The following is a 22400-nucleotide window of genomic DNA, read 5'->3' on the forward strand; positions in this document are numbered from 1 at the left end:
AAGAGAATCGCGTAAGCCCAAGAGTTAGAGGTTGCTGTGAGCTGTGTGACGCCACGGCACTCTACCCGAGGGCGGTACAGTGAGACTCTTGTCTCTACAAAAAAAAAAAAAAAAGGCTTCATCCACTTCATATTTATTGAGCATCTATTATGTGCCAGGCCAGTGTTGGTGCTGAGAACATAATGGTGAACAAACCCAACGAGTCCCTGTTCTCCAGGAGCTGATGTTCTAAGAAGAATGGGAAGGAAATATGTATCACACAGTTCAGATTAGTGCTATGGAGGGGGAACCAGGGAGTCCTCTAACCCAGCCCTGGGATCAGAGAAGTCACAGGGAAGCCCAAGAGAGGGAGAGAGCATGTTGGAGGCCAGAGGCATTCCTCCCAGAATCTCAATAGGCAGGTGGTCCAGCTTCTGGCAAGTCAGTCCATTCTGTGGATGTCCAGCTCTCACAATACCCTTCTTTCCCCTGACTCAGGCCTGTCCCCCTCAGCTCCTGGGTTAGTAACAGCACTAGCTTAAAATACAGTATATGTTCAAAGAGTGTTTACTGAACATCCAGTTTGCAACTGGCAGGTGCTTTTTACATGTATTACCTCACAGGGACTGTTCATTATCCCTTTTCCAAATGAGAAGACCAAGATTCAAAATGACCTGTTAGGCCTCAACCCCAGATGTTTGTGGTCTCAGGATTCCTTTCTATTTGCTGACCCTCACTGCCTCCCCTTGGATAGTCTCCCCGAGGTGCCTTCCTTCAGGTCCACACAGAACAGGGGCTTGGGCCCCATCCCATTTCTTCCAGTAGGCCAGGCCAAACCAGGCCAGCATAGGCCTCCATCCCCTCTGAAGCTCCTACAGAGACAAAGGCGGGGTCTGCAGGGCAGGGGAGGGCGCCAGTGCCCCCCTGCCCGCTGCCCTTTGTCTTCCCGCCAGCTCCCCTGGCGCACCCTGGGAGGCTGGGAGGCGCCTCTCTCAGGCTTCCTCCTCCCATTCTTGTGCTAATTGGGTGTCAAGCTGAGATCAGTGAGAAAGAAATCCGCCCTGGCTCGGGTTAAACTGCCGCCAAAGGCCAGGTCTGAGCCCAGAATATCATTAGGGAGGAAGCAGGGCCCCCTCCTTGTGTGGAGGGGTGGGCTGGCCACGCATTCAGGCCCCTTTGAAAGTCACACGGTCCGCCCTCCCTTGCTGCAGCCTCAATGGGCCTCCTCAGAGGTATTTAACCTTCTTCCCAGGAATTGAAAGTGATACACCACGCACTGGCTCGGCAGCCACTTGCCTGTCCGGAGATGCTAGAGGCTGGAAGGGGCCAGGCAGAGCAGACAGGTTGCAGATGGGAATGCTCAGACTCAGGGAAGGAGACTTTCCTAGCTCTGTCATTGACAGACTGCCTCTCTGAGCCTCAGATTCCTCTGTGGAATAGGGATAAAAATCATACCTGCTTTTTGTTGTTGTTGTTGTTTTTTTGTAGAGACAGAGTCTCACTTTATGGCCCTCGGTAGAGTGCCATGGCGTCACACAGCTCACAGCAACCTCCAACTCCTGGGCTTAAGCGATTCTCTTGCCTCAGCCTCCAGAGCAGCTGGGACTACAGGCGCCCGCCACAACGCCCGGCTATTTTTTTGTTGCAATTTGGCCGGGGCTGGGTTTGAACCCGCCACCCTCGGCATATGGGGCCGGCGCCCTACCAACTGAGCCACAGGCGCCGCCCCATACCTGCTTTGTTAAGATTTAATAGACTGCATAGGGCCTGGCATGTAAGTGCTCCATACATGGTGGAAGCACTCACCGGAGCTGTGAAGTATAATCGCCCTCAAAGGCTTTGCTTTCCACTTGTCTTAACACCTCTACAGCAGCCCAGCAGCCTCACTGCCCTGCACCCTAGGCTCTTACCTGCTCTACTGCCTCTGTCTGGATCACTCTTAGTTGAAAGCCTTCCCTGAACTTGAGCAGCTCCACCTTCACCCCAGGGCACTGGGTTAGGTGCAGCTAAGGACACAGTCTTTGCCCTTCTCTTTCCCTCCCTGGGGACATTGGTTCCCTGACGGCATATTTGGGGCCTAGATCTCTGTTTTGCTCTTTAGGCAGCTCAGTACCTCCCACCCCCTCCAGAGGAACATCAGAGATGCTCTGTAAAATGTCAGGAAAAGCCTTCTAAACAGTGGCTGTTAATATCATAAGGATGTCTTGGATGGTGCCTGTCACTCAGTGAGCAGGGCGCTGGCCCCATATACCGAGGGTGGCGGGTTCAAACCCAGCCCCGGCCAAACTGCAACAAAAAAAATAGCCGGGCATTGTGGCAGGTGCCTGTAGTCCCAGCTACTCGGGAGGCTGAGGCAGGAGAATCGCCTAAGCCCAGGAGTTGGAGGTTGCTGTGAGCTGTGTGACACCACGGCACTCTACCGAGGGCGATAAAGTGAGACTGTCTCTACAAAAAAAATAAAATAAGGATGTCTTGAGCACCTACTTGGCCTTGCTTTGGGGATGGCCTGATGCAGTAGTCAGGCCATCATAAAGGGGTGGGGTGGGGTTGGTACATTAAATAGAAAACAGCCTAGTCTGGGGTCTCAACATCCGAAGATGCCTCCTTTTTCTTCCTTTAACTATCATGCATTGAGCAGATAGCAGCACCAGGCCCTCAGGCCAGTCCTAAGAGATTTTCGTGCACAATTTCACTGCATTTTCACATTGAAATTCCCAAGGGATTCCTTGACCTCCATTTACAGGAGAGGAAACTGAGGCTTAGCCTGGCAAATGATAGAGCTAGGATTTGGATGCAGGCCTGGCTGACTCCAGAGCGGAGCTCTTCACCACCTCATACTGACTTTGTTCAACCTGGAAGATGGAATGGCCCCTCTCCAAGGCCGCCTCTTTCCCACTGTAGAGAACTCACTACTGAGCACTAAAGACACCGAACAGCACCCTAAACAAGTACAGGCCTTTGAAAGCCTGACCAAAGGCCCTCACAAGGTTGCCATGGGCACTGAGTTGGTACCTGCTTGGGGCAGAGATGGGACTTGCAGCCCCTCCTTCCTGCTGCCCTTGGCTGAGTTCTAAGGGCCAAGGCCAGATGCCCCAAGCTCTGCGTGCCCTCTGCTGACCACATATGGGCATGGCAGCCAGGCCTGCTGTCCCCAAACTCCCCTCAGGGTCATTTCCCCTGGGGCCTCCCTCACATTTATCTTGGGACAGACACCAGACACTGCCTATCTTTCAAAGGTCACTCCACCAGGAGGTACCCCAAGCTTCTCAGCCAGGCCACCCTCCACCTGAACTGTCAGCTGCTGGCACAGGGTGTGGCCACTCGGCTCCACAGGCATGCCTGGAATGGAAGCTCTTGACTTCCTGTAGCCTTTTGCATCAGGAGGTAGGGTGGTGCAGGAAGGGATCAGGGCTTGGGCTTGCATTCCAGCCACTACTACTTGGTGTGTGACCTTGGCCAAATGCCTTTGAAAAGCCTATTTACAAAGATTCATGATAAGGGTTCAACAGAGGGGATAAAGGCCCAGGGCTCGCCTCACTCCCTAGGTCTGTTCAGGAGCTTCTTCCCAGCAGGCTTTCCACCTTGGGTGTGACTCCAGTGATGGGGCCTGGGAGACAGCTGGCTCTCCATCACACTGCTGACTATGCAGCTACTAAGACTGCTCCAGGAAGTTCTCCTGGGCTCTGGGCGGGTCAGGCAGCCTTCCTCTGGCTTTTGCAGCAGTCTCCCCCATCCCTTCAGCTGCTAAACAATCAATGTACTGCGGAGAGGGTGGCAGAGTCTGGAGTTAGGATCCTGCCCTAGCTTAGGGTTTCTCCTTCAAGCTTTTACTCTTCTTTTTTTCCAGTTTTTGGCCAGGGATGGATTTGAACCTGCCACCTCCAACATATGGGTCCAGCGCCCTACTCCTTTGAGCCACAGGCGCCATTGAAACCCTTCCTCTTAATGGCTACCTTTAGCTTCTGAATCCTCTTAAAACTGATTCTTCCCATTTCACAGATGAGACTGAGTCATTTGCTCAAGGCCACCACAAGCTTATAAGTGATAGAGCTGGTCTGGACTTTTTCCTTTTGTTTACAAACCAGTCTTGCTGTCTTGCCCAGGCTGGAGTGCAGTAGTGCAATCAGCTCACTCACTGCAGCGTCAACCTCCTGGGCTCAAGCTGTCCTTCCACCTCAGCCTCCCAAAGTACTAGGATTACAGGTATGGGCCACTACTCTGCCTGGTTTGGACTTTGATGCTCAGGTGTTTTGTTTTGTTAAATTATTTGTTGACAGTTTTATTTTGTCACCCTTGGTAGAGTGCTGTGGTGTCACAGCTCACAGCAACCTCAAACTCCTGGGCTCAAAGGATTCTCTTGTCTCAGCCTCCTGAGTAGCTGGGACTACAGGTGCCCGCCATGATGCCCAGCTGTTTTTTTGTTGTAGTTGTCATTATTGTTTAGCAGGTCTGGTCTGGGTTCGAATCTGCCAGCCCTGGTGTATATGGCTGGCACCCTAACCACTGAACAATGGGCGCCGAGCCTGTTTTTTTATTTGAGACAGCCTCATGCTGTAGCATCATAGCTCACAGAACCTCAAATTCTTGGGCTCAAGCGATTGTCTTGCCTCAGCCTCCCTAGTAGCTAGGACTACATGCACTCGCCATAGTGCCTGGCTGGTCTTTTGTTTAGTAGGCCCAGGCTGGGTACAAACCCACCAGGCCTGGATCATGTGGCTGGCACCCTATCCACGGAGCTATGGGTGCCCAGCCATAATGCTCAGGTTGTTAAAAAACTTGCCAGACTCAGGTGAGAACTGCACGTTGAGGGTAGTGGCTGTGGAATCTTACCTGCTGCATCCCGAAGTACAGGTAAATGAATAAATGGAAAAAGTGAATAGGCCGGAGGGGTGGAAGTGAGGGGGTGGGTGGCTCAGGTGGCTTGCACACACAGGCGAGGAGGAATCAAGGCAGAATTTATTGATCCCCAAGCCTCTCCCACATTCCTCCTCTCATAGCCAGGCTAGGACTGAGATGGAGATGACACAAACCCACAAGGACAGAAAGGCTCTACCTGAGGGACAACCAGGCTGCCACCCAGGGAGAGGAGGGAATGTGAAGAAACAAGGGGTGCTGTCCTGACCTGCTGTAGGAGGCACCAGGGGTCACATTGGAGCTGCCTGTCCCCTCCTGAAGGTGGGTGAAGCTGAATGAACTTGGGCAGGTCTGGGGCCAGGATCCTCTTCTGATCAACGGCCACTACTGCTCCTGCCCACTGTGTTGCTTTCCTGAGTCTGGAGACTTCTGCCCTGGTCCCATTTATAAGCTCCCTACCCTCTGGGGAGAGCTTGGTGTCTCCTACTTCTCCTGCCCTGACCCAAGACATCATCCTGAGAAGGCCCTGTCAGTCTCAGCCTGGGAACCAGAGGGCCTGCCTAGTGCAGAAGACTTAACTTGGGACATGAGGCTTTCACAGAAAACCTCTGGAGGTGTGGGAGGTGGCAGTGAGTCACTTGGCAGTTTTGGAGGGAGAGGTCAGCACCTCAGGGTGGAGGTGCCGGGCCCTGCTTGCTTTGGTCTGGCACCATCCAGGACCCCTCTGGGGTGGAGCTTAGGGCTCTGGATCCAACATCCACTAGCCCTCAGGGACAGAGGGGGAAATTCACACCTTCTCTTCGCCTGCCTGGATGCGTGTGTAAGCCTCTTGGTCCAGTGGGACATAGCAGCCCTTCCGAGTGTCCAGGTAGAACAGTGGGTCTTTCACAATAGCCGGATTAAAGCCCTCCTTCCGCAGCTGTGTCTTCTGGAACTTGTAGGTCCCTGGGGAGTAGGGAAGAAGACTTAAGACAGTTCAGGGCAGTGATCTGAACTCCCAGGAACCTAGCTGCCACTCCTGGAGAAGGACCAAGTGAAGGGCTGGAGAGAGAACAGGAGGGAAGTGTGGAAGGAGGAGGCCCTGCACTTTTAAGTTTGCAAAGAATGCTCCATCCGCTACCTCATGTACTTCGTCTCAGAGCAGCCATGGCAAAGCAGAGGTGGGGGACAGGAACACCCAAACTCATTTTGCAAATGGGCAAACTGAGACCCAGAGAAGGGAAGCGACATGCCTTATGTTACACACTGAGTGACAGCAGGGAGGGGGACCAGAACTTGAATCTCCTGACTGGAGGACTCTCTTTACCACTGGGTGCAAGTATGATCTCACTTTCTAAAATGCACATGCTTTCAAATTTTAAAATCTCTGAAATAGGCTCAGCGCCGATAGCTCAGTAGTTAGGGCTCCAGTCACAGACACCGAGGCTGGCGGGTTCAAACCTGGCCTGGGCCTGACAACAACAACTACAAAAAACATAGCTGGGTGTTGGAGAGGGCGGCTGTAGTCCCAGCTACTTGGGAGGCTGACGCAAGAGAATCGCTTAAGCCCAAGAGTTGAGATTATTGTGAGCGGTGATGCCACAGCACTCTACAGAAAGCAACGAAGTGAGACTCTGCCTCAAAAAAAAATCTCTTAAATAGTTTGAACGCCCGGCTAATTTTTGGTTGTAGTTGTCATTGTTGTTTGGCAGACTGGGCTGGATTTGAACCTGCCAGGTCTGGTGTATGTGGCTGGCACCTTAGCCACTTGAGCTATAGGCGCCGCAAAAAAAAAAAAAAGGCTGGGTGGCAAGAGTCTCACTTTGTTGCCTGGGCCAGAGTGGCATGGTCAGTCCAGTGCACAGCAACTCCAAACTCCTGGGCAGTCCTCTTGCATCAGCCTCCGGTGTCTCTTCCAGTCAATAGAATTAGCCCCACTGTATGATGAGCAGACTGAGCTCATCAGTCTTCTACGATGAGCCTGGGTGCGACAGCTACTAAAAAGGAGTCAAAGCTTCCTCCCCTCCCTGTACACCTTTGTAGTGTAGCTTTGCCACTTGTCCCAGGAGCTAGAGCAACGGTTCTCAACCTGTGGATTGCGGCATTAGGCAGGTTGAGAACCACTGAGCTAGAGTCTTTCTCAGTCACTACTGGTCTCAACCTGGACTGGCCTATGACTTGCTTGGACCAACAGAATGTGGTAGAAGCAACACTGGGATTTCTGGGCGAGTCTAGGCCTCAAGGAGCCTTGTGATCCCACCTTCCTCCCCTCCTCTGTCCCCAAGGTCTTGGGGATGCCCTGGGATCAGACTAGCTTTTTTTTTGAGACAGTCTCACTTGGTCACCCTCCAGAGAGTGCCGTAGCGTCTTAGCTCACAGCAACCTCAAACTCTTGGGCTCAACCGATTCTCTTGCCTCCCAAGTAGCTGGGACTACATGTGCCCACCACAATGCCCGGCTATTTTTTAGAGGTGTTAGCCCCCACAGCCAACCTCAGGCTAGCCTTCTGAGGATAAGAAGCCAATGTGGGGAGGCGCCTGTGGCTCAGTGAGCAGGGTGCCGGCCCCATATACCGAGGGTGGCGGGTTCAAACCCGGCCCCAGCCAAACTGCAACAAAAAAATAGCCGGGCGTTGGGGCGGGCGCCTGTAGTCCCAGCTACTTGGGAGGCTGAGGCAGGAGAATCGCCTAAGCCCAGGAGTTGGAGGTTGCTGTGAGCTGTGTGACGCCACGGCACTCTACCGAGGGCAATAAAGTGACTCTGTCTCTACAAAAATAAAAGAAGCCAATGTGGAACAGCGATTAACCACCCCAGGTGAGACCCCCAGACCAGCACTGTCAAATAGGGTCATGATTGGCTATATGTGACTATTTAATTAAAATTAATAAAATTTAAATTTCAGGCTGGGCAAGGTGGCTCACACCTATAATCCTAGCAATCTGAGAGGCCAAGGCAGGTGGACTGCCTGAGCTCACAGGTTTGATACCAGCCTGAGCCAGAGTGAGACTTCATTTCTAAAAATAACCAGTGTTGTGGCGGGCACCTATAGTCTCAGCTACTTGGGAGGCTGAGGCAAGAGAATCGCTTGAACCTAAGAGTTGAGGTTGCTGTGATCTGTGATGCCATGGCACTCTACCAAGGGTAACAAAGTGAGACTCTCTATCCAAAAAAAAAAAAAATTAAAATTTCAGTTCCTCAGCTACACTTCCAGTGCATAATAGCTATTCAGGACAAGTAGCTATTGTGGTGGACAGCGGAGATCCTAAACATTTACATCACTGCAGAAAGTTCTGTTGGACAGTCATGCAGAAGCAACTAGGTAAGAGAGCCAGACCATGAGTGAGGACACCTTAGAGCCTCCTGCCCCAGTTGAGTTGTTAAGTATTGGCAGCTCTTTGAGTGACCCCAGGCAAGGCCAACCTGAGAACCACTGAGCTGAACCTAACATCCAAGTTACTGACCCACAGAACTGTAAGCAAATAAAATGGTCATGTCATTCCATGTGGGGGCAGGTTAGTTTAGGGCTGGTTTGTTCTATAGCAGTGGTTCTCAACCTTCCTAAGGCCGTGGCCCTTTAATACAGCTGCTATGAGTCGTGACCCACAGGTTGAGAACCGCTGTTCTATAGCAAAGCCCGTCTGAAACCCAAGGTCTGACAGTCTCCCTGCCTCTTCTGGACAGAAGTCATGGTGTCAGCCAATCCTCATGGAACTCGTAATCTTGGTCATAAGCCTGGCACCAATGTCCTCACCCTGAAGCCCTGGACTCCCCTGCTGCTTCAGGCACTCCCAGAGGTCCAGGTGTCTACTCTCTGGAAAGGTCCACTATAGTTGGGGAAGGCCTGCCATGGAGGCTGGCATTGACATGATGACCCCCTAGGAAGTGGCCAGGCAGATAGGATCCAAGAGCAAGCAGCCAGGGAGAGCTAGAAGGGGCAGGTCTGGTCACAAGCCTCAGCGCTTCCTGCCCACAAGGAAACTCCTGAAAGCCATCGGTGGGCCAGGCAGAAAGATGGTACTGCCCTCGTGTGGAATGGGGGCCCACAGCTCACCTCTCATTGGCCAACTATAACAGCCCCTCACACATTTCCCCACTGCTCCTAGGCTGCCTGCAGTCTTCCCCACTCCCCGCAGACCAGCCAGAGAACTTTGTAAAATCTGAATCTGACCGAGTCACTATCCTGCTCAAACACTGCTGTGGTTCCCTACTGTCCCCAGAATAGTCCAAATACCTACCCTGGGCTCCTGGCCCTTGCTGGCCTCTTTCCCATCCCATGCCACTACCTACCCCTCCCATTTGGCTCCAGCTTTGGGGGCCTCCCTTCATTCCAAGCTCCTTCCTGACCTGAGGACTTCACACTTGCTGTTCCCACAGCCTAGAACACCTCCCACCCCAATCAAGTCCTTCCTCTCCTTCCGGTCTCAGCTGAAACATCACCTCCTCAGGGGACCCTTCCAGTCACTGCAACTGTCCCTTCATTGGCTCTTCTGTTAGCTTGATCCGTGGTCCCTTCTTTATCTTTGGAATTCTTGGTCCTGTGGCTGCCTTCCCTCCTGCTCTAAAAGCCCCAAGATGGGAAAGTTCCCATCAGAATTGTTTTCTGTATCCCCAAGGCCCAGCACGGTGCTTGACAGTCAATATTTGTTCTATCAAGGAACCATGAGCTTCTCTCTGAAGGCTTAGTCTGCTCAGCTCCACGTGGACAGGTCAGTTTACCAACCACCTGGCCAGGCTGTGGGCAGAGGTCAGATGACAGCCAGTTGGGTTTATTTTATTTTTTTTTAGGCAGAGTCTCACTATGTCACCCTTGGTAGAGTGCCGTAGCATCACAGCTCACAGTGACCTCAAATTCTTAGGCTTAAGTGATTCTTTTTTTTTTTTATGTAGAGACAGAGTCTTACTTTATCGTCCTCAGTAGAGTGCGGTGGCATCACACAGCTCACAGCAACCTCCAACTCCTGGGCTTAAGCCATTCTCTTGCCTCAGCCTCCCAAGTAGCTGGGACTACAGGCGCCCTCCACAACGCCCGGCTATTTTTGGTTGCAGTTTGGCTGGGGCCCGGGAACCTACCACCCTCAGTATATGGGGCCGCCCCCAGCCAGTTGGGTCTTTGCAGAAGGAAACAGGAAGGGGCCTGGGCTTGGAAGCCAAGAACTGCCACTGGAAAGGGACACACCTGTTTTATGCAGCTCAGGCAGGAAACGCAGGAAGATAGGGCGGGCATACAAGGGCAGCTCCTTTTCTAAGACCTGTGCAAAGTGCTCCAGGTCATAGTTGTCAGTAGCGTTGGCCACAGCAGCCATTCCGGCCCGACCCTCAGTTCCTAGGGGCAGTAAGGTGGACAGTGAGTGCCTGGAGGTTCCCCCAAGTGGTGCCTCTACACACACTTCTCCCCACACATACCTGGCACCTCGACACCATACACTGCCACATCAGCCATGTCCAACAGGCGGCTGAGTGTGCCCTCCACCTCAGTGGTGGACACATTCTCGCCTTTCCAGCGGAATGTGTCTCCTGTGCGGTCTCGGAAGTATAGGTAGCCCAGCTCATCCATCACCAGCACGTCACCTGGCAGGAGGGTTTTATGAGGCAAAGCCTGGGCCAGGTGACCTTGGACTGGGGCTTGAGCCAGGCAGGACTTCCTAGAGCCCAAGACTTGTGTTATCCTAAGGGCTGGGGTGGGGGAGGCCTGGGGAGATGTTCTCTGAAGGTGAGGAAAGTCCCCTATGCCTTTCCACCCCCTTGGGAAGGGGCTGTGAAGGGCTAGGGACCCACCCACCAGTGAGATAGGCCTGGTCTCCTTTCTTGAAGACATCCTTGGCAATCTTCTTATTGTTGGCGCCCTGGTTGAGGTAGCCATCGAAGCGGCGCAGGGGGTCTTTCTGGATGATGCGGCCCACTAGCTGGCCCGGCTCACCTGGGGTGTGGGACAGGCTGACTCAGATGTGGCCTAAGCAGCCTCTGCTACCTGTTCCCCCCTTGCCAAATGCACCCTGCATCTTCATCTGACTGGAATCATACTGCTTGCCCCAGAGATGCCCCTCTTCTCCCTAGCCTGTGATCTCATCTTGGCAGGTCTGACACACTTAGGCACGTGGTAATGTCTGTTCACTGAGTGGATGGAAAGATGAACCACAGCTGACAGGGCAGGCTTCACAGGGGCAGGCCAATATAGCCAGCGTCAGCGAGCCCCTGCTCTGTGCCTTCCGCTCACAGAGCTCTATGTTCTTTACAACATTTAACTCTCAGGCCAACTTGATGGTGAGGGTGCTGCTATCAGCCCCATTTGCAGATAAGGGGACTCAGGCACAGAGAGGCCAAATAACTTGCCCATGACACAGAACTAAGGGGCAGAGCCAAATCCATCCCGAGCAGCCTGGACTCAGTGTCCTCTTGAATCAACATGAAAATGAGTGAATGGACAGACGGACAGGTAAATGAACGGATGGACAAAGAAATGAGTAGCTTGCAGCCCTAGGAGCAGAGCTGACTGATGGCCACTGATGAGAACAGGGCTCCCCCTCTTCCTAGGCCAACCTCTTCCTTGCTGACCCAATTCTGGCCTGAGACAGACCTGGCTGGCAGGGAATGCAGACACCATCAGCCCCCCGGATCAGCTCCATGGTGTCCTCATTGACTCGTATCAGTCGGATAGGGTACACGAAGGACAGGATGCGGCTGTTGAAGCCACAGGCCCCCACCTGCAAAAACTGAGATTGAGGTCCGGGGTCTCCCACCATGGGTCCAAAACTGAACAACAGGGGCAGGGGACTCTAGCACTGGAACTCTGCCCTCCTCTCAGCTGCCCACTGCCTCCCATGAACCATCCCACAGTGGCCCTGCCCTTCCCCAACTCAACCTGGCCGAACCTTGCCATTGAAGTTGCCCAGGCTGCAGTTGCATTCAGTGGCCCCATAGAACTCAGCCACCTGGGGGATGTGGAAGCGGCTGGAAAAGCTGGTCCAGATGGACTGTCGGAGGCCGTTGCCTAGTGCCATTCGGACCTGGTGCTGGTTTTCTGCCTCCTTGGGCGGCTGGTTCAGGAGGTAGCGGCAGAGTTCGCCAATGTACTGCACAATCTGGGGGTGGACTTGGTGTGAGTCTTCACTCCTCCCAATCCCTCAAGCCTCTCCCCTTCCCAGGGGCTGGGTTTGTAATCTCTGCCCTCTCTGGGCCTCAGTCTTCCCATATAAACAATGGGAATGTTGCCCAAAGTGAACCCTTCTGAATGACTGGCCACCTCAGCTATAAGACAGATGCTCCCAAGTGCAGCTGGGGGGACGATAACAAGGGGACAGGAACAGCCCATCCACTCCCTCCGTCCCTTCCCTTCTCACTCACTGTGCAGTTATACTTGATACAATCATCCCAGAACCGGGAAGCTGAGAATTTCTTCCGGATCACCACGGTCATTCCATGAAGCAGGCACTGCCCCATTCCCACGATGTTTCCTAAAGGATGGGAAATGGGCTCTGAGGTCAGAGAACAAAGATCCTCCCCACCAGATGCTCCCCACCTTACCCAGGCCAACCTCTTCTCAGGCTCTTTCCCCTGGTCTCTTCCTGTCCTGCCTACAATGATGACTATATCTCTCCTCTATTCAGACACCTTCTATGGCTCTCAGGAGAGTCTGGAGTTTGCCCTAAACCCATAAAGATGCCTTTCAGCCAGGCAGGATGGAGCTGTCCTTTGGAGCTTCTGCCCTTCACATCCATCCACCTTGAGGGACCTCTTCCCAGAAACCTAGCCCCACACCAGCTCTTCCCACTTGCTGCCCTTATGTTCCCTGCCCCTCCATGCTCAGGAACGCTCTCCACTCTCTGCACCTATAGGACAGGAACTGCATCTATTTAAGCTTTGTCTACCCTTAACCCCCTATGACCGAGCTGCAATGCCACGCACATCTGTGGAAATGAACTGAAATATTAGACCAGCCCAGATGCCCCATGGAACACTGCCAGGCACACACTGTAAGGCTAGTGTGGACACCCCTATTTAATAGACAAGACAGATCAAGTCAATGGCCAGAGTTGTTTTTCTTTGTCTCTAAAAAAAAAAAAAAAAAAAAAAAAGAGTTTCATTTGGTAGAGTATTGTGGCCTCACAGCTCAAAGCAACCTCCAACTCCTGGGCTTTGGCAATTCTCTTCCCTCAGCCTCCTGAGTAGCTGGGACTACAGGCACCCGTCACAACGCCCGGCTATTTTGTTGTTGTTGTTGCAATTTGGCCGGGGCGGGTTTGAACCGGCCACCCTCAGTATATGGGTCTGGCACCCCACCCACTGAGCAACAGGCACTACCCAGTTGTTTTTTCTTTTTCTTTATTATTATTATTTTTTTTTTTTTTGCAGTTTTTGGCCGGGGCTGGGTTTGAACCCACCACCTCTGGCATATGGGGCCAGCACCCTACTCCTTTGAGCCATAGGTACTGCCCTATTTTTTGGGGTTTTTTTTTTTGAGACAGAGCCTCACTATGTCACCCTCTGTGAAGTCACAGCTCACAGCAACCTCAAACTCTTGGGCTTAAGCAATTCTCTTGCCTCACCTTCCCAAGTAGCCGAGACTACAAGTGCCTGCCATAATGCCCGGCTATTTTTTGGTTGTAGTTGTCATTGTTGCTTGGCAACCTGGGCTGGGTTCGAACCTGCCAACTCTGGTGTATGTGGCTGGTGCCCTAGCAGCTGAACTACAGGTGCCAAGCCTCTATTTTTTTGAGTCTCAAGCTGTCGTCCTGGATAAGAGTGCCATGGCATCATAGTTCACGGCAACCTCCAACTCTTGGGCTCAAGCAATCCTTCTGCCTCAGTTTTTCTATTTTTAGTAGAGACAGGGTCTTGCTTTTGCTCAGGCTTGTCTCCAACTCATGAGCTCAAGCTGTCCACCTGCCTCATCCTCCCAGAGTACTAGGATTACAGGCGTGAGCCACTGCGCCTGGCCTGTTTTTTTTTTTTAGAGACAGGGTCTTGCTGCTTCACCTAGCTAGAGTGCAATGATATCATCAGAGCTCCCTGCAACGCCTGGGCTCAAGTGCTCCTCCTGCCTCTCCATTAGCTGGGACTATAAGCAAGTGCCTCTGTGTCCTGCTAGTGTTTAAATTTTTTTTGGAGATAGAGTCTCACTTGGTCACCCTTGTTAGAGTACTGTGGTGTCCTAGCTCACAGCGACCCTCTTACCTCAGCCTCCCAGATAGCTGGGACAACAGGCGCCTGCCACAATGCCCAGCTATTTTTTAGAGACAGGGTCTCGCTCTGGCTCAAGCTGGTCTCGAATCTGTGAGCTCAGGCAATCCCAAGTGCTGGGATTACAGGTGTTGAGGCACTGCACCCAGCCAGTTTTTTAATTTTTTGAAGAGATAGTGTCTCACTATGTTATCCAGGCTGATCTCGAATTCCTGGCCTCAAGGAAAGTTCCTGCCTCACCCTCCCAAGTGCTGAAATTACCAGCTGGAGCCACTGCATCCAGCCCCAGATTTGACTCTAATGCTCATTCATTTCTACTGTGATGTGCTGCTTGACAAGAAAAGTGGAATTCCTGTGGTCCTGGAGGGTACTAGAGGCAGAGGGGGTGGGCCCGGGCTACCTGCCGAGTGGTAGAGAGGGAGGCAGTCATAGACAATGTCATCACGCCGCATGCGGAATCCGTAGTACACCAGGGCAGCCATGCGGTAATACCTGGGAGGGCATAGGGTGAATGGCTGGGTGGGCCCCTGGGAAGGTGAGGGGGGCTCCCAGGCCCTTCCCACACTGACCCCCACTCTGGAACACCTGCCCCTCACCTGCTGTGCACCACGATGGCGGCTTTGGGCAACCCTGTGGTGCCGGATGTGTAGATGTAGAAGAGCTTATCTGAAGAAAACAGACACAAGAGTACTGTGAGGGACACTGGCACAGCACCAGGCGTGGGGCTACACAGAGGACCTCACGTGTGCAGCCTTCAACGCCTGCTCCCACCATCCCTCATCCTGGAAGCCTACCCCAATGCCCTCAGACACCGCTCTGCTCTAATGCCTGTATCCACTCCTTTAACAGGCAATTCCTGGGCCCGCGCTCTGTGCCAGGCCCTAGGGGAAAGATATCACTGACTAAGATGGGAATAGGCCCTTTCAAGAATTATAACTGAGTGGGACAGTCATATGAGGACAGATGCAATTCCAACACTGAGCGCCAAGTACCAGAGGTAGGGTGGGAAGCACAGGACCTATTGAAACCTGGCAGCAACAATTGGCCAGCACTTGTGGGAGCGGAGGTGGTGCCAGATGGGGCTTCCTGAAGGAGGTGATGACTGCCCCAAGTCTTAGAGCAATGGAAGACATTAGCTGCAGGAAATGGGTTATTGAGTTCTTACAGGAGACTCAGCCCTACCAGACTAGAGGTTCCTGGAGGTTCTAGGATGACCCTGTATGTTTCTAGCACATGCTATGTCATCTCCTGCTCTCTCTGTTGTTTGCCAGAGAGGGCAATAGAGTGAACCAGAGTGCCTGCCCTCAGCAGCTTCTAAAAGCACCCAGGAGACCAGATCTGCATATAAAATAGAGGTCAAAGCATGATGATGAGAATGACCAGCTACTGAGCTCTTCCTGCCACACACTAGCTTCAGACTTGATCCACTGTTCCCTCCAAATCACCCCATCAAGCAGGTTCTGTTATTATCTCCTATTTCATGGCTGTGGGCACCAAGGTTCAGAGGGCAGGTTAAGTGTTGAGGGCTACGAAGGGGAAGCAGCATAGCCAGGATATAAACTCAGGCCAGCCTGAGCTCTGAGCCACCAAGCAGGGTGCCTTCGCATGGAAGGGAGTGAGAAGAGCAGGAGGACCAGACAGGCTGGTGTGATACAGAAGAGAGGTGAGAGCTCCAGAGAGACTCCCTGGAGGAGGCGCAGGGAAGGCAGCCCAGAGCTGGGAGAGGATCATAGCTGGAGACACAGCAGTGTCTGGCACTGGACAGGCACTTGATGGCTGACTACTCCAGGGATCTTGCTTCTTGCCCATCGTCCCAACCCCATGCAGCCAAAATGCAGATGAAGCAAATTCCTGGGGTCCTCATGACCCTGCACTGTGAAGTTAGCACTGTGAAGAGGCTCATTCAACAAATCAAAGAATTGGACTTGGTGAGCTCTGGTGCACTCAGCTCTTTGCCTGGTGCCTTTATAAGTACCAGCTCATTACACCTTCATGGTAACCCCAGTGTTCTAGGGTCAATGTCCCCATTTTCCAGATGGAAAAAGGGCAGTGACATGATTTGTTCCAGGCACACAGCAAATCTACAGAACTCAGGCTTGAGGCCATTGCTGTGTCTTGGACCCATCATAGAACTCCTCTGTGGGGACAGGTGGCCTACCTATGAAGCCCTTGTCAGGACGACTGGGCAAGTGCTTTGGAGCATCTTTCAACAAAGGATCCAGGTGTTCTGTGCTGGCAGGCACTGTGCTGGGCTGCCAGGAGCCGGAGCAAAACAGGCTGAGCGAGGGTTCCAGGTTGGCATGGATCTCACAGACAGCTATAGGAGAGAAAGGGCAAGTCAGCAGGCAGGCCAGGAAACCTTGTATTCCCAGGGCTGGGCATGTTATCAGGGGAGACTGGATGGGCAGGGAGAAAGGTGGGTGAAGCACCTGGGACCTCAGTGTTGACAGGAGCAACAGCTCCACCAGGTGCTGGCTAACCACAGAGTAAGGTCTTTACCTTCAGTCTCCTGCTCCCACCTCCTAGGAAGGAGGTAATAATGACAGCCCATTTTATAGATGAGAAAATTAAAAATAAGAGGAACTTGTTCACAGTTGGAAGGAAGGGGCTGGACCTCAGGTGCCATGCTAATTCTTTTTTTTTTTTTGAGACAGACCCTCAAGCTGTCACCCTGGGTAGAGTGCCATGGCATCACAGCTCACAGCAATCTCCAACTCCTGGGCTCAAGCGATTCTCCTGCCTCCGCCTCCCAAGTAGCTGGGACTACAGGTACCCACCACAACGCCTGGCTATTTTTTGGTTGCAGCTGTCATTGTTGTTTGGCGGGCCTGAATTCTATTCCACACCAGGGCCTGGGCTTATATCCATTGCACCATGCTACTCCATGGGGGACCAATTAGAAGAAAGGAATGGGAGTCAGAGGCAGGCAGCTCTCTATCCCCTATGAAAAGTGGAGGCTCCTCTCCGCCTCCCCAGTGTACTGCACAGACATCCAGATGCAGTGCCAGCCCACTTGGCCCAGCTTCCACTAGCTTCCTCTTCACTTGACCCTCTCGTCTTGCCCCACAACATTCTTCCTTCTCCCTTTCAGTATCTTATTAATGTCCTTGTCCATTATTCAACAACCACAAGTATAGGGGTAAAGAACAGGGACACTATGGTTAAGCTCAAGGTCAAATCCCGATTCTGCTACTTACCAACTGTATGACCGTAGACGAATTCCTCACAAGCCCCGCCCCCCCAACCCCAAGTTCATCATTCATAAAACCAAGATGACGCTGGGTGCGGTGCTCATGTCTATAATCCTAGGACTCTGGGAGGCTGAGGCAGGTGGACTGCTAGAGCTCACAAGTTCAAGACCAGCCTGAGCAAGAGCAAGAACCCGTCTAAAAATAGCCAGACATTGTGATGGGCACCTGTAGTCCCAGCTACTCAGGAGGCTGAGGCAAGAGAATCATTTGAGCCCAAGAGTTTTGAGGTTGCTGAGAGCTAGGACATCACAGCACTCTACTAAGGGTGACAAAGTGAGACTCTGTCTTAAAAAAAAAACAAAAAGCAGGGCGGTGCCTGTGGCTCAAAGGAGTAGGGCACCGGCCCCATATGCTGGAGGTGGTGGGTTCAAACCCAGCCCCAGCCAAAAACTGCAAAAAAACAAAAAAGCAAAAAAAGATGACAATTCCTACCTCACTCAGTTTTCATGAAAATTAGAACTGCTCTGGTAAAACACCAAGCTCAGTACTGTTGGTGCCCATCGTGGCAGCAAGTAGAACATGATGGGAATGAATCTTTGTTCCCATTACATAGATGAGGTAAATGGGGCAGCGCCTGTGGCTCAGTGACTAGGGCACCGGCCCAATATACCGAGGGTGGTGGGTTCAAACCTGGCCCCGGCCAAACTGCAACAAGAAATAGCTGGGTGTTGTGGCGGGCGCCTGTGGTCCCAGCTACTCGGGAGGCTGAGGCAGGAGAATCGCCTAGGCCCAAGAGCTGGAGGTGCTGTGAGCCGTGACACGATGGCACTATAACGAGGGTGATGTAGTGAGACTCTCTGTCTCAAAAAATATATATATAGATGAGGTAAATGAAGCCTAATTATTTACAAGGATGGTTACTATTAGATCTGAAGGGCCATCTAGCATCAGCTTCTTTGTTAATGCTTCAGGTAAAGTATCTTCTTCAAACAAGGTAAAAACAGCACATGAGGACACTGAAGCTCAGAGAATTCAGTCCCTTACTCCAGATCTCTAGCTTCCCTGTGGCAGAGTCTAGGCTGTGTGACTCCGCGGTTCATGTCCTTAAACACTGACCCACACAGCCTCCCCTAGGGCTGGAAGGGAGTTATGGTCTGTGCCAGGTCCCATGGACTCCCAACCATCTCCTGTGGGCTCACCTGGGGCCATTTCGCTACCAAAGATAAGGGCGCGTGCCCGGGAAGTGGTGACACAGTGGAGCAGGGCATCCCGCCGGAGGTTGGTGTTGATAAGGGCTGCCTCCACGCCCAGCTTGGCCATGCCCAGCCACAGGCCCACAAACTCATTTCGGTTCTCCATGAAGAGGGCGGCCACATCGCCTGAGGCCAGGCCACGGGCCTGAAGGAAGTTTGCCACACTGCTCGAGTACTCATCCAACTGGCGAAAGGTCCAGTAGGTGTCTGTGCCCTCAAAGATCAGGGCTGTCTTGTCAGGGTGACGCTGAACCGTAGAAGCAAACAAAGTGGGCACCGTCTGCCGCTCCCGCAGGTACCGTCGCACCTTTGCCTTCACCTTCAGGAGCACCAGGCCACCACTGTGTGGAAGCGAGCAGGGAAGTGTGACTGACTGCTGGGGGTGGGAGTGAGGGGTCCTAAGCTTCACGAGCCAGGCTCCCTACAACACTTCCATTTTCCAGTTCCTCCAGGGCACTTGGCACCACAACATGCCTCACCTCACAGAGACACTACAAGAATGTGATTCTTGCTTCCCTTACAAAGGAGAACACTATAGCTGTCACAGTGCCATGGCTTGCCTAGAGCTTCCTGGCTAAAGGGTGGCTGGGCTGAGATTTGAAATCCAGGCCTTTCCAGCTCCAGAGTTCAACTTTTACAATCCCTTCAGCCTGCTGCTTTGGCACAGCCTGCTGCTCTGGCAGAGCCTCCTGAGGCTCCATAGCCCCACAGCCCCACATCAAAGTCCAAACTCCTTGTTTGGAGCTTCCCACAGGCCATAGTATACCCCAACCATCACCACATTAAATGCAGTCTAAGTTTGCTGATTTGTCCAGTCTTTCTCCCTGTGAGCTAGAGTGGGCCTTTGCCTTGGTCACCACCTTGGTCCTGTGCCAGGCACAGAGTAGATACTCAGTAAGTGCCTGTGGAATCACTTGGCAACATCTCCTTTCTTGAGCCACATCTGCCACCTTCTGAACCCTTGAATTCTGTGAGCTCCCAGATTCTATGCCACTGCTGATGCCATGGCCTCTGGCTGGACTCCTCTCCTCCCACCAACTTCAAGGTACCTCTCAATTACAACTATTTTGCATCCAGGAGGCCTTTTCTGACTCCCCAAGGCCCTGGCCAGAGGTCATCTCTCCTTGCTCCATGCTCCCGCAGCCTTTGTTTTTACCTGGGGTGCCACTGACACCTCCTTTTGCAATCAACTCAGATTGACAAATGCTAAGCTACCTGTTCTGAGTGTAGATCACCATCCTGGGCACTGGGACACAGTAGTGAGCAAGGCTGCCAGGGTCTCTATCCGCATAGCACTGCCAGAGTGGAGATTTACTGTGTCCCCTTCTTTGTCTCTGAGCTTGGCATACTGAGTCTGTCTAGTTCCTCTCTGGGCCCCAGAACCAGCCTGGCACTTGTATGGAGCAGGTGGGAGCAGATGTTTCTGGTATAGGACATCCCAGCCAAGGAGCATACTTGGCTTTCTTTCGGGAACAAATTCTCCCAGACATCTGACTAGGAGCCCTGCTCTGTAACTCAGACGTGTGCCAACCTGAAGACAGGGCCTCACAGGTTCGTCTTCACCCTCTCATAAACTAGAGTGTCCTCAGAACCCTCTGCAGGTATTTCCTCAATACACGTGGCCCCCAAGCCTGCCCCAGACCAAAGAGCCTCGAGTTAGAGAGATTCTCTAGGAGAAGACTTTGATCTCGGAGATGGATGTACCTGGTACTATAGCCAGGGGAAGGGTGTGGAACAGAGGCTGTTCTTCTGGGGCCCAGGTGTCCTGTGCTGGTAGAGAACGTGAGGCCTGCCTGGTATCAGGAGCCCAGTATGGTATGAGAGACCCCAGGAAGGGCTGGACTAGATACTCACAAGACATCACGCCCGATGGTCTTGATGAAGATCCAGATGAAGCGCCAGCCACCAGATCCCAAGTAGAGGAGCAGCAGAGAGAACCCCACCTGGGTCCAGGGCAGTTTTAGCACCAACTTGGAGAACAGCAGTGCTCCCACCAGAGAGGCTCCAAGCAGCATTGTAGCCTGCAGGCACAGGGCAGTCAATGGACCCAAATATCCAAGTATCCCCAGGTCTTCTACCTCCCAGCCCAGGCTGCCAGGCCACTGGGATCCCAAAGGGTCAATCTGTGGTGAGGCTTAGCCATGCTGAGTGGGGTGACTGAGAACAGGGGTCCCTTTCCAGGCTTGTGTCCCATAGCTGGCTAGAAGGGGCAAAAGCTACAGGCATGGGACTTGAGGTGAGGAATTCCAGGGGTGAGAAGCAGGAAGCTGGTGCTAGCCTGATAGTCCTACTCGCATACCACTCTCCAAGTGACTTTTGGCCCCAGTCTCCCACTCCGCAATGGGTATGAGGCATACTCTCCTGACATCATCCCTAATCAAGATGGCTTGGCAGTGAGTATTGACTTAATCTCCTCTAGCTCAATTTCCTGCCCAGAGATCCAGAGAGGTTCTGTGGATGACCAGGCCAAGTAACAACACTCAAAAGGGGGCAGCTCTCCCGCAGGGTGCCCTGCTGTCCCTGCCCACAGGTGTAGGTAATGCAGTGCCTTTTCTGTTCAATAGAGGGCAACCGTGCAAATGAGTTAGAGCCCAGAGGTGCTGGAGAGAGAGGTGACCGCCCAGGGGGCAATGCTGATAGAGGGAGGGGAAGAGGGCCTTGAAGGAACACACCTCCCCACCACACACACACAGTAAAATACTCAGATGAATCTTTGGGGACTGGGGCTTAAGGTAAAGAGAAAGACTGACTGTGCCACAGGGGCTGGGCGCTGCGATTAGATTTTTGCGTTCTATTCCTGGAGGAGCTTTGCGGACTTCCTCAAGGGGACAGCTGATGGTACTCAGTTTTTCTTCGAGCTTTCCAATTCTTGGGAGGAGCTGAAGGTCATGGCTGTTAAGGAGCTTGAGGGCCTCCAAGCCACGATGAGGACATGGTCCGGACCACAAGGAGCCCTTACAGACTATCTCCCCCTCCTTTTCGCGAAAAGCAAACGCCGGGCGTGAGGAGACTGAACCAGCTCTCTCAACCTCAATGCCAGGGTCTCTAAGATTCTCAGACCTCTGGCTACCCAGAACCCACCAGAGCAGAGCGCAGAAACTCATCCAAGAAGGCTGAGTAACAAGGAGAAGAGAGGAGGAGATGCTCAGTCTCCTCGGTCCCCGGGCCCGGGTCTTGTGTACCGCCCTCAGCCCTAGACAGCCTGAATAACAGCGTCCGGCAGGGAGAGAGCGCGGCACTGAGTGCCCTCCACCCCAGGCCAGCATTGCCACCTTCCTCTGATTCGGCCCGGCACACTTCCCTACCCAGACACCTACCAGCCCAGCTTGCGCTCACCCGGAGTCGGCTCCGCCGCGCAATGTCCTGTCCAGATGCGGGCCGGTTGCAGCAGCGGAGTGGAGAGCGCTGGGGGCATTAGCCACCCCTGGGCGCACAGAGCCAGGTCTCAGCAGTACTTCGCCGGCTCTCCACCCTGCATGGCCTGACCGCTGGGTCAGCCCCTCCTGTCGCCCGGCCCCGCCCGCCGCGCTCCTCCCCCGCCCGCCTCCCGCAACCCAAACCGGCTGCGCCGGCCGGCAACACCTCCTCTCGCGCCCTCCCGGGACCGGCGGGAGCAGCGTAGCGAGCTCTAGTGCGCCCGACGCCGCCCGGCCCAGCCGACCCTGCGCGTGCGACGGCCTCGGGTGGCGGCGCCGCGCGGCACGCTGGGAATTGTAGTCCTTGCTGCGCAGCCACGCCCGGCCGCGGAGACCCCCGGGCTAGGAGGAGGCAAGCGGGCGTCACGCAGGCCCGCCCTCCCTGCAGTGCCTGACGCGCCGGCGGGAGAGAGCGCCTAACCCTGTACGGTCAATCAGGAACCGCAGCGCGCACCCAAGCTGGGGCAGGGTTAGCGAAGTCTCAGCACCACACCTAGAAGAGCGCTGAAAGTAAAATAAAATAAAACATAAATAAACAAATAAATAGAGCT

General features: G+C 53.3%; 1 protein-coding gene across 2 annotated transcripts; it reads right to left on the reverse strand.

The window, feature by feature from the left end:
- Window positions 1-4914: 4914 nt before the first annotated feature.
- SLC27A4 (solute carrier family 27 member 4) lies at window positions 4915-22292 on the reverse strand. Of its 2 annotated transcripts, none has more exons than XM_053561253.1 (13): window positions 21751-22292; window positions 20288-20454; window positions 18380-18774; window positions 16148-16306; window positions 14586-14655; window positions 14390-14481; window positions 12154-12263; window positions 11682-11891; window positions 11387-11513; window positions 10592-10729; window positions 10216-10380; window positions 9989-10135; window positions 4915-5778 (listed from the first exon to the last, which is right to left on the reverse strand). In XM_053561253.1, the coding sequence occupies exons 2-13, from the start codon at window positions 20446-20448 to the stop codon at window positions 5621-5623; spliced, it is 1932 nt and encodes a 643-aa protein (XP_053417228.1). In that variant the 5' UTR covers window positions 20449-20454; window positions 21751-22292; the 3' UTR covers window positions 4915-5620. The 2 variants fall into 2 exon arrangements, with proteins under 2 accessions (XP_053417228.1, XP_053417220.1); XM_053561245.1 differs by having other exon boundaries at window positions 21770-22291.
- Between the last annotated feature and the right edge of the window lie 108 nt (window positions 22293-22400).

The sequence above is a fragment of the Nycticebus coucang genome, chromosome 2, assembly GCF_027406575.1.
Source record: "Nycticebus coucang isolate mNycCou1 chromosome 2, mNycCou1.pri, whole genome shotgun sequence".
NCBI classification, from domain to species: Eukaryota; Metazoa; Chordata; class Mammalia; order Primates; family Lorisidae; genus Nycticebus; species Nycticebus coucang.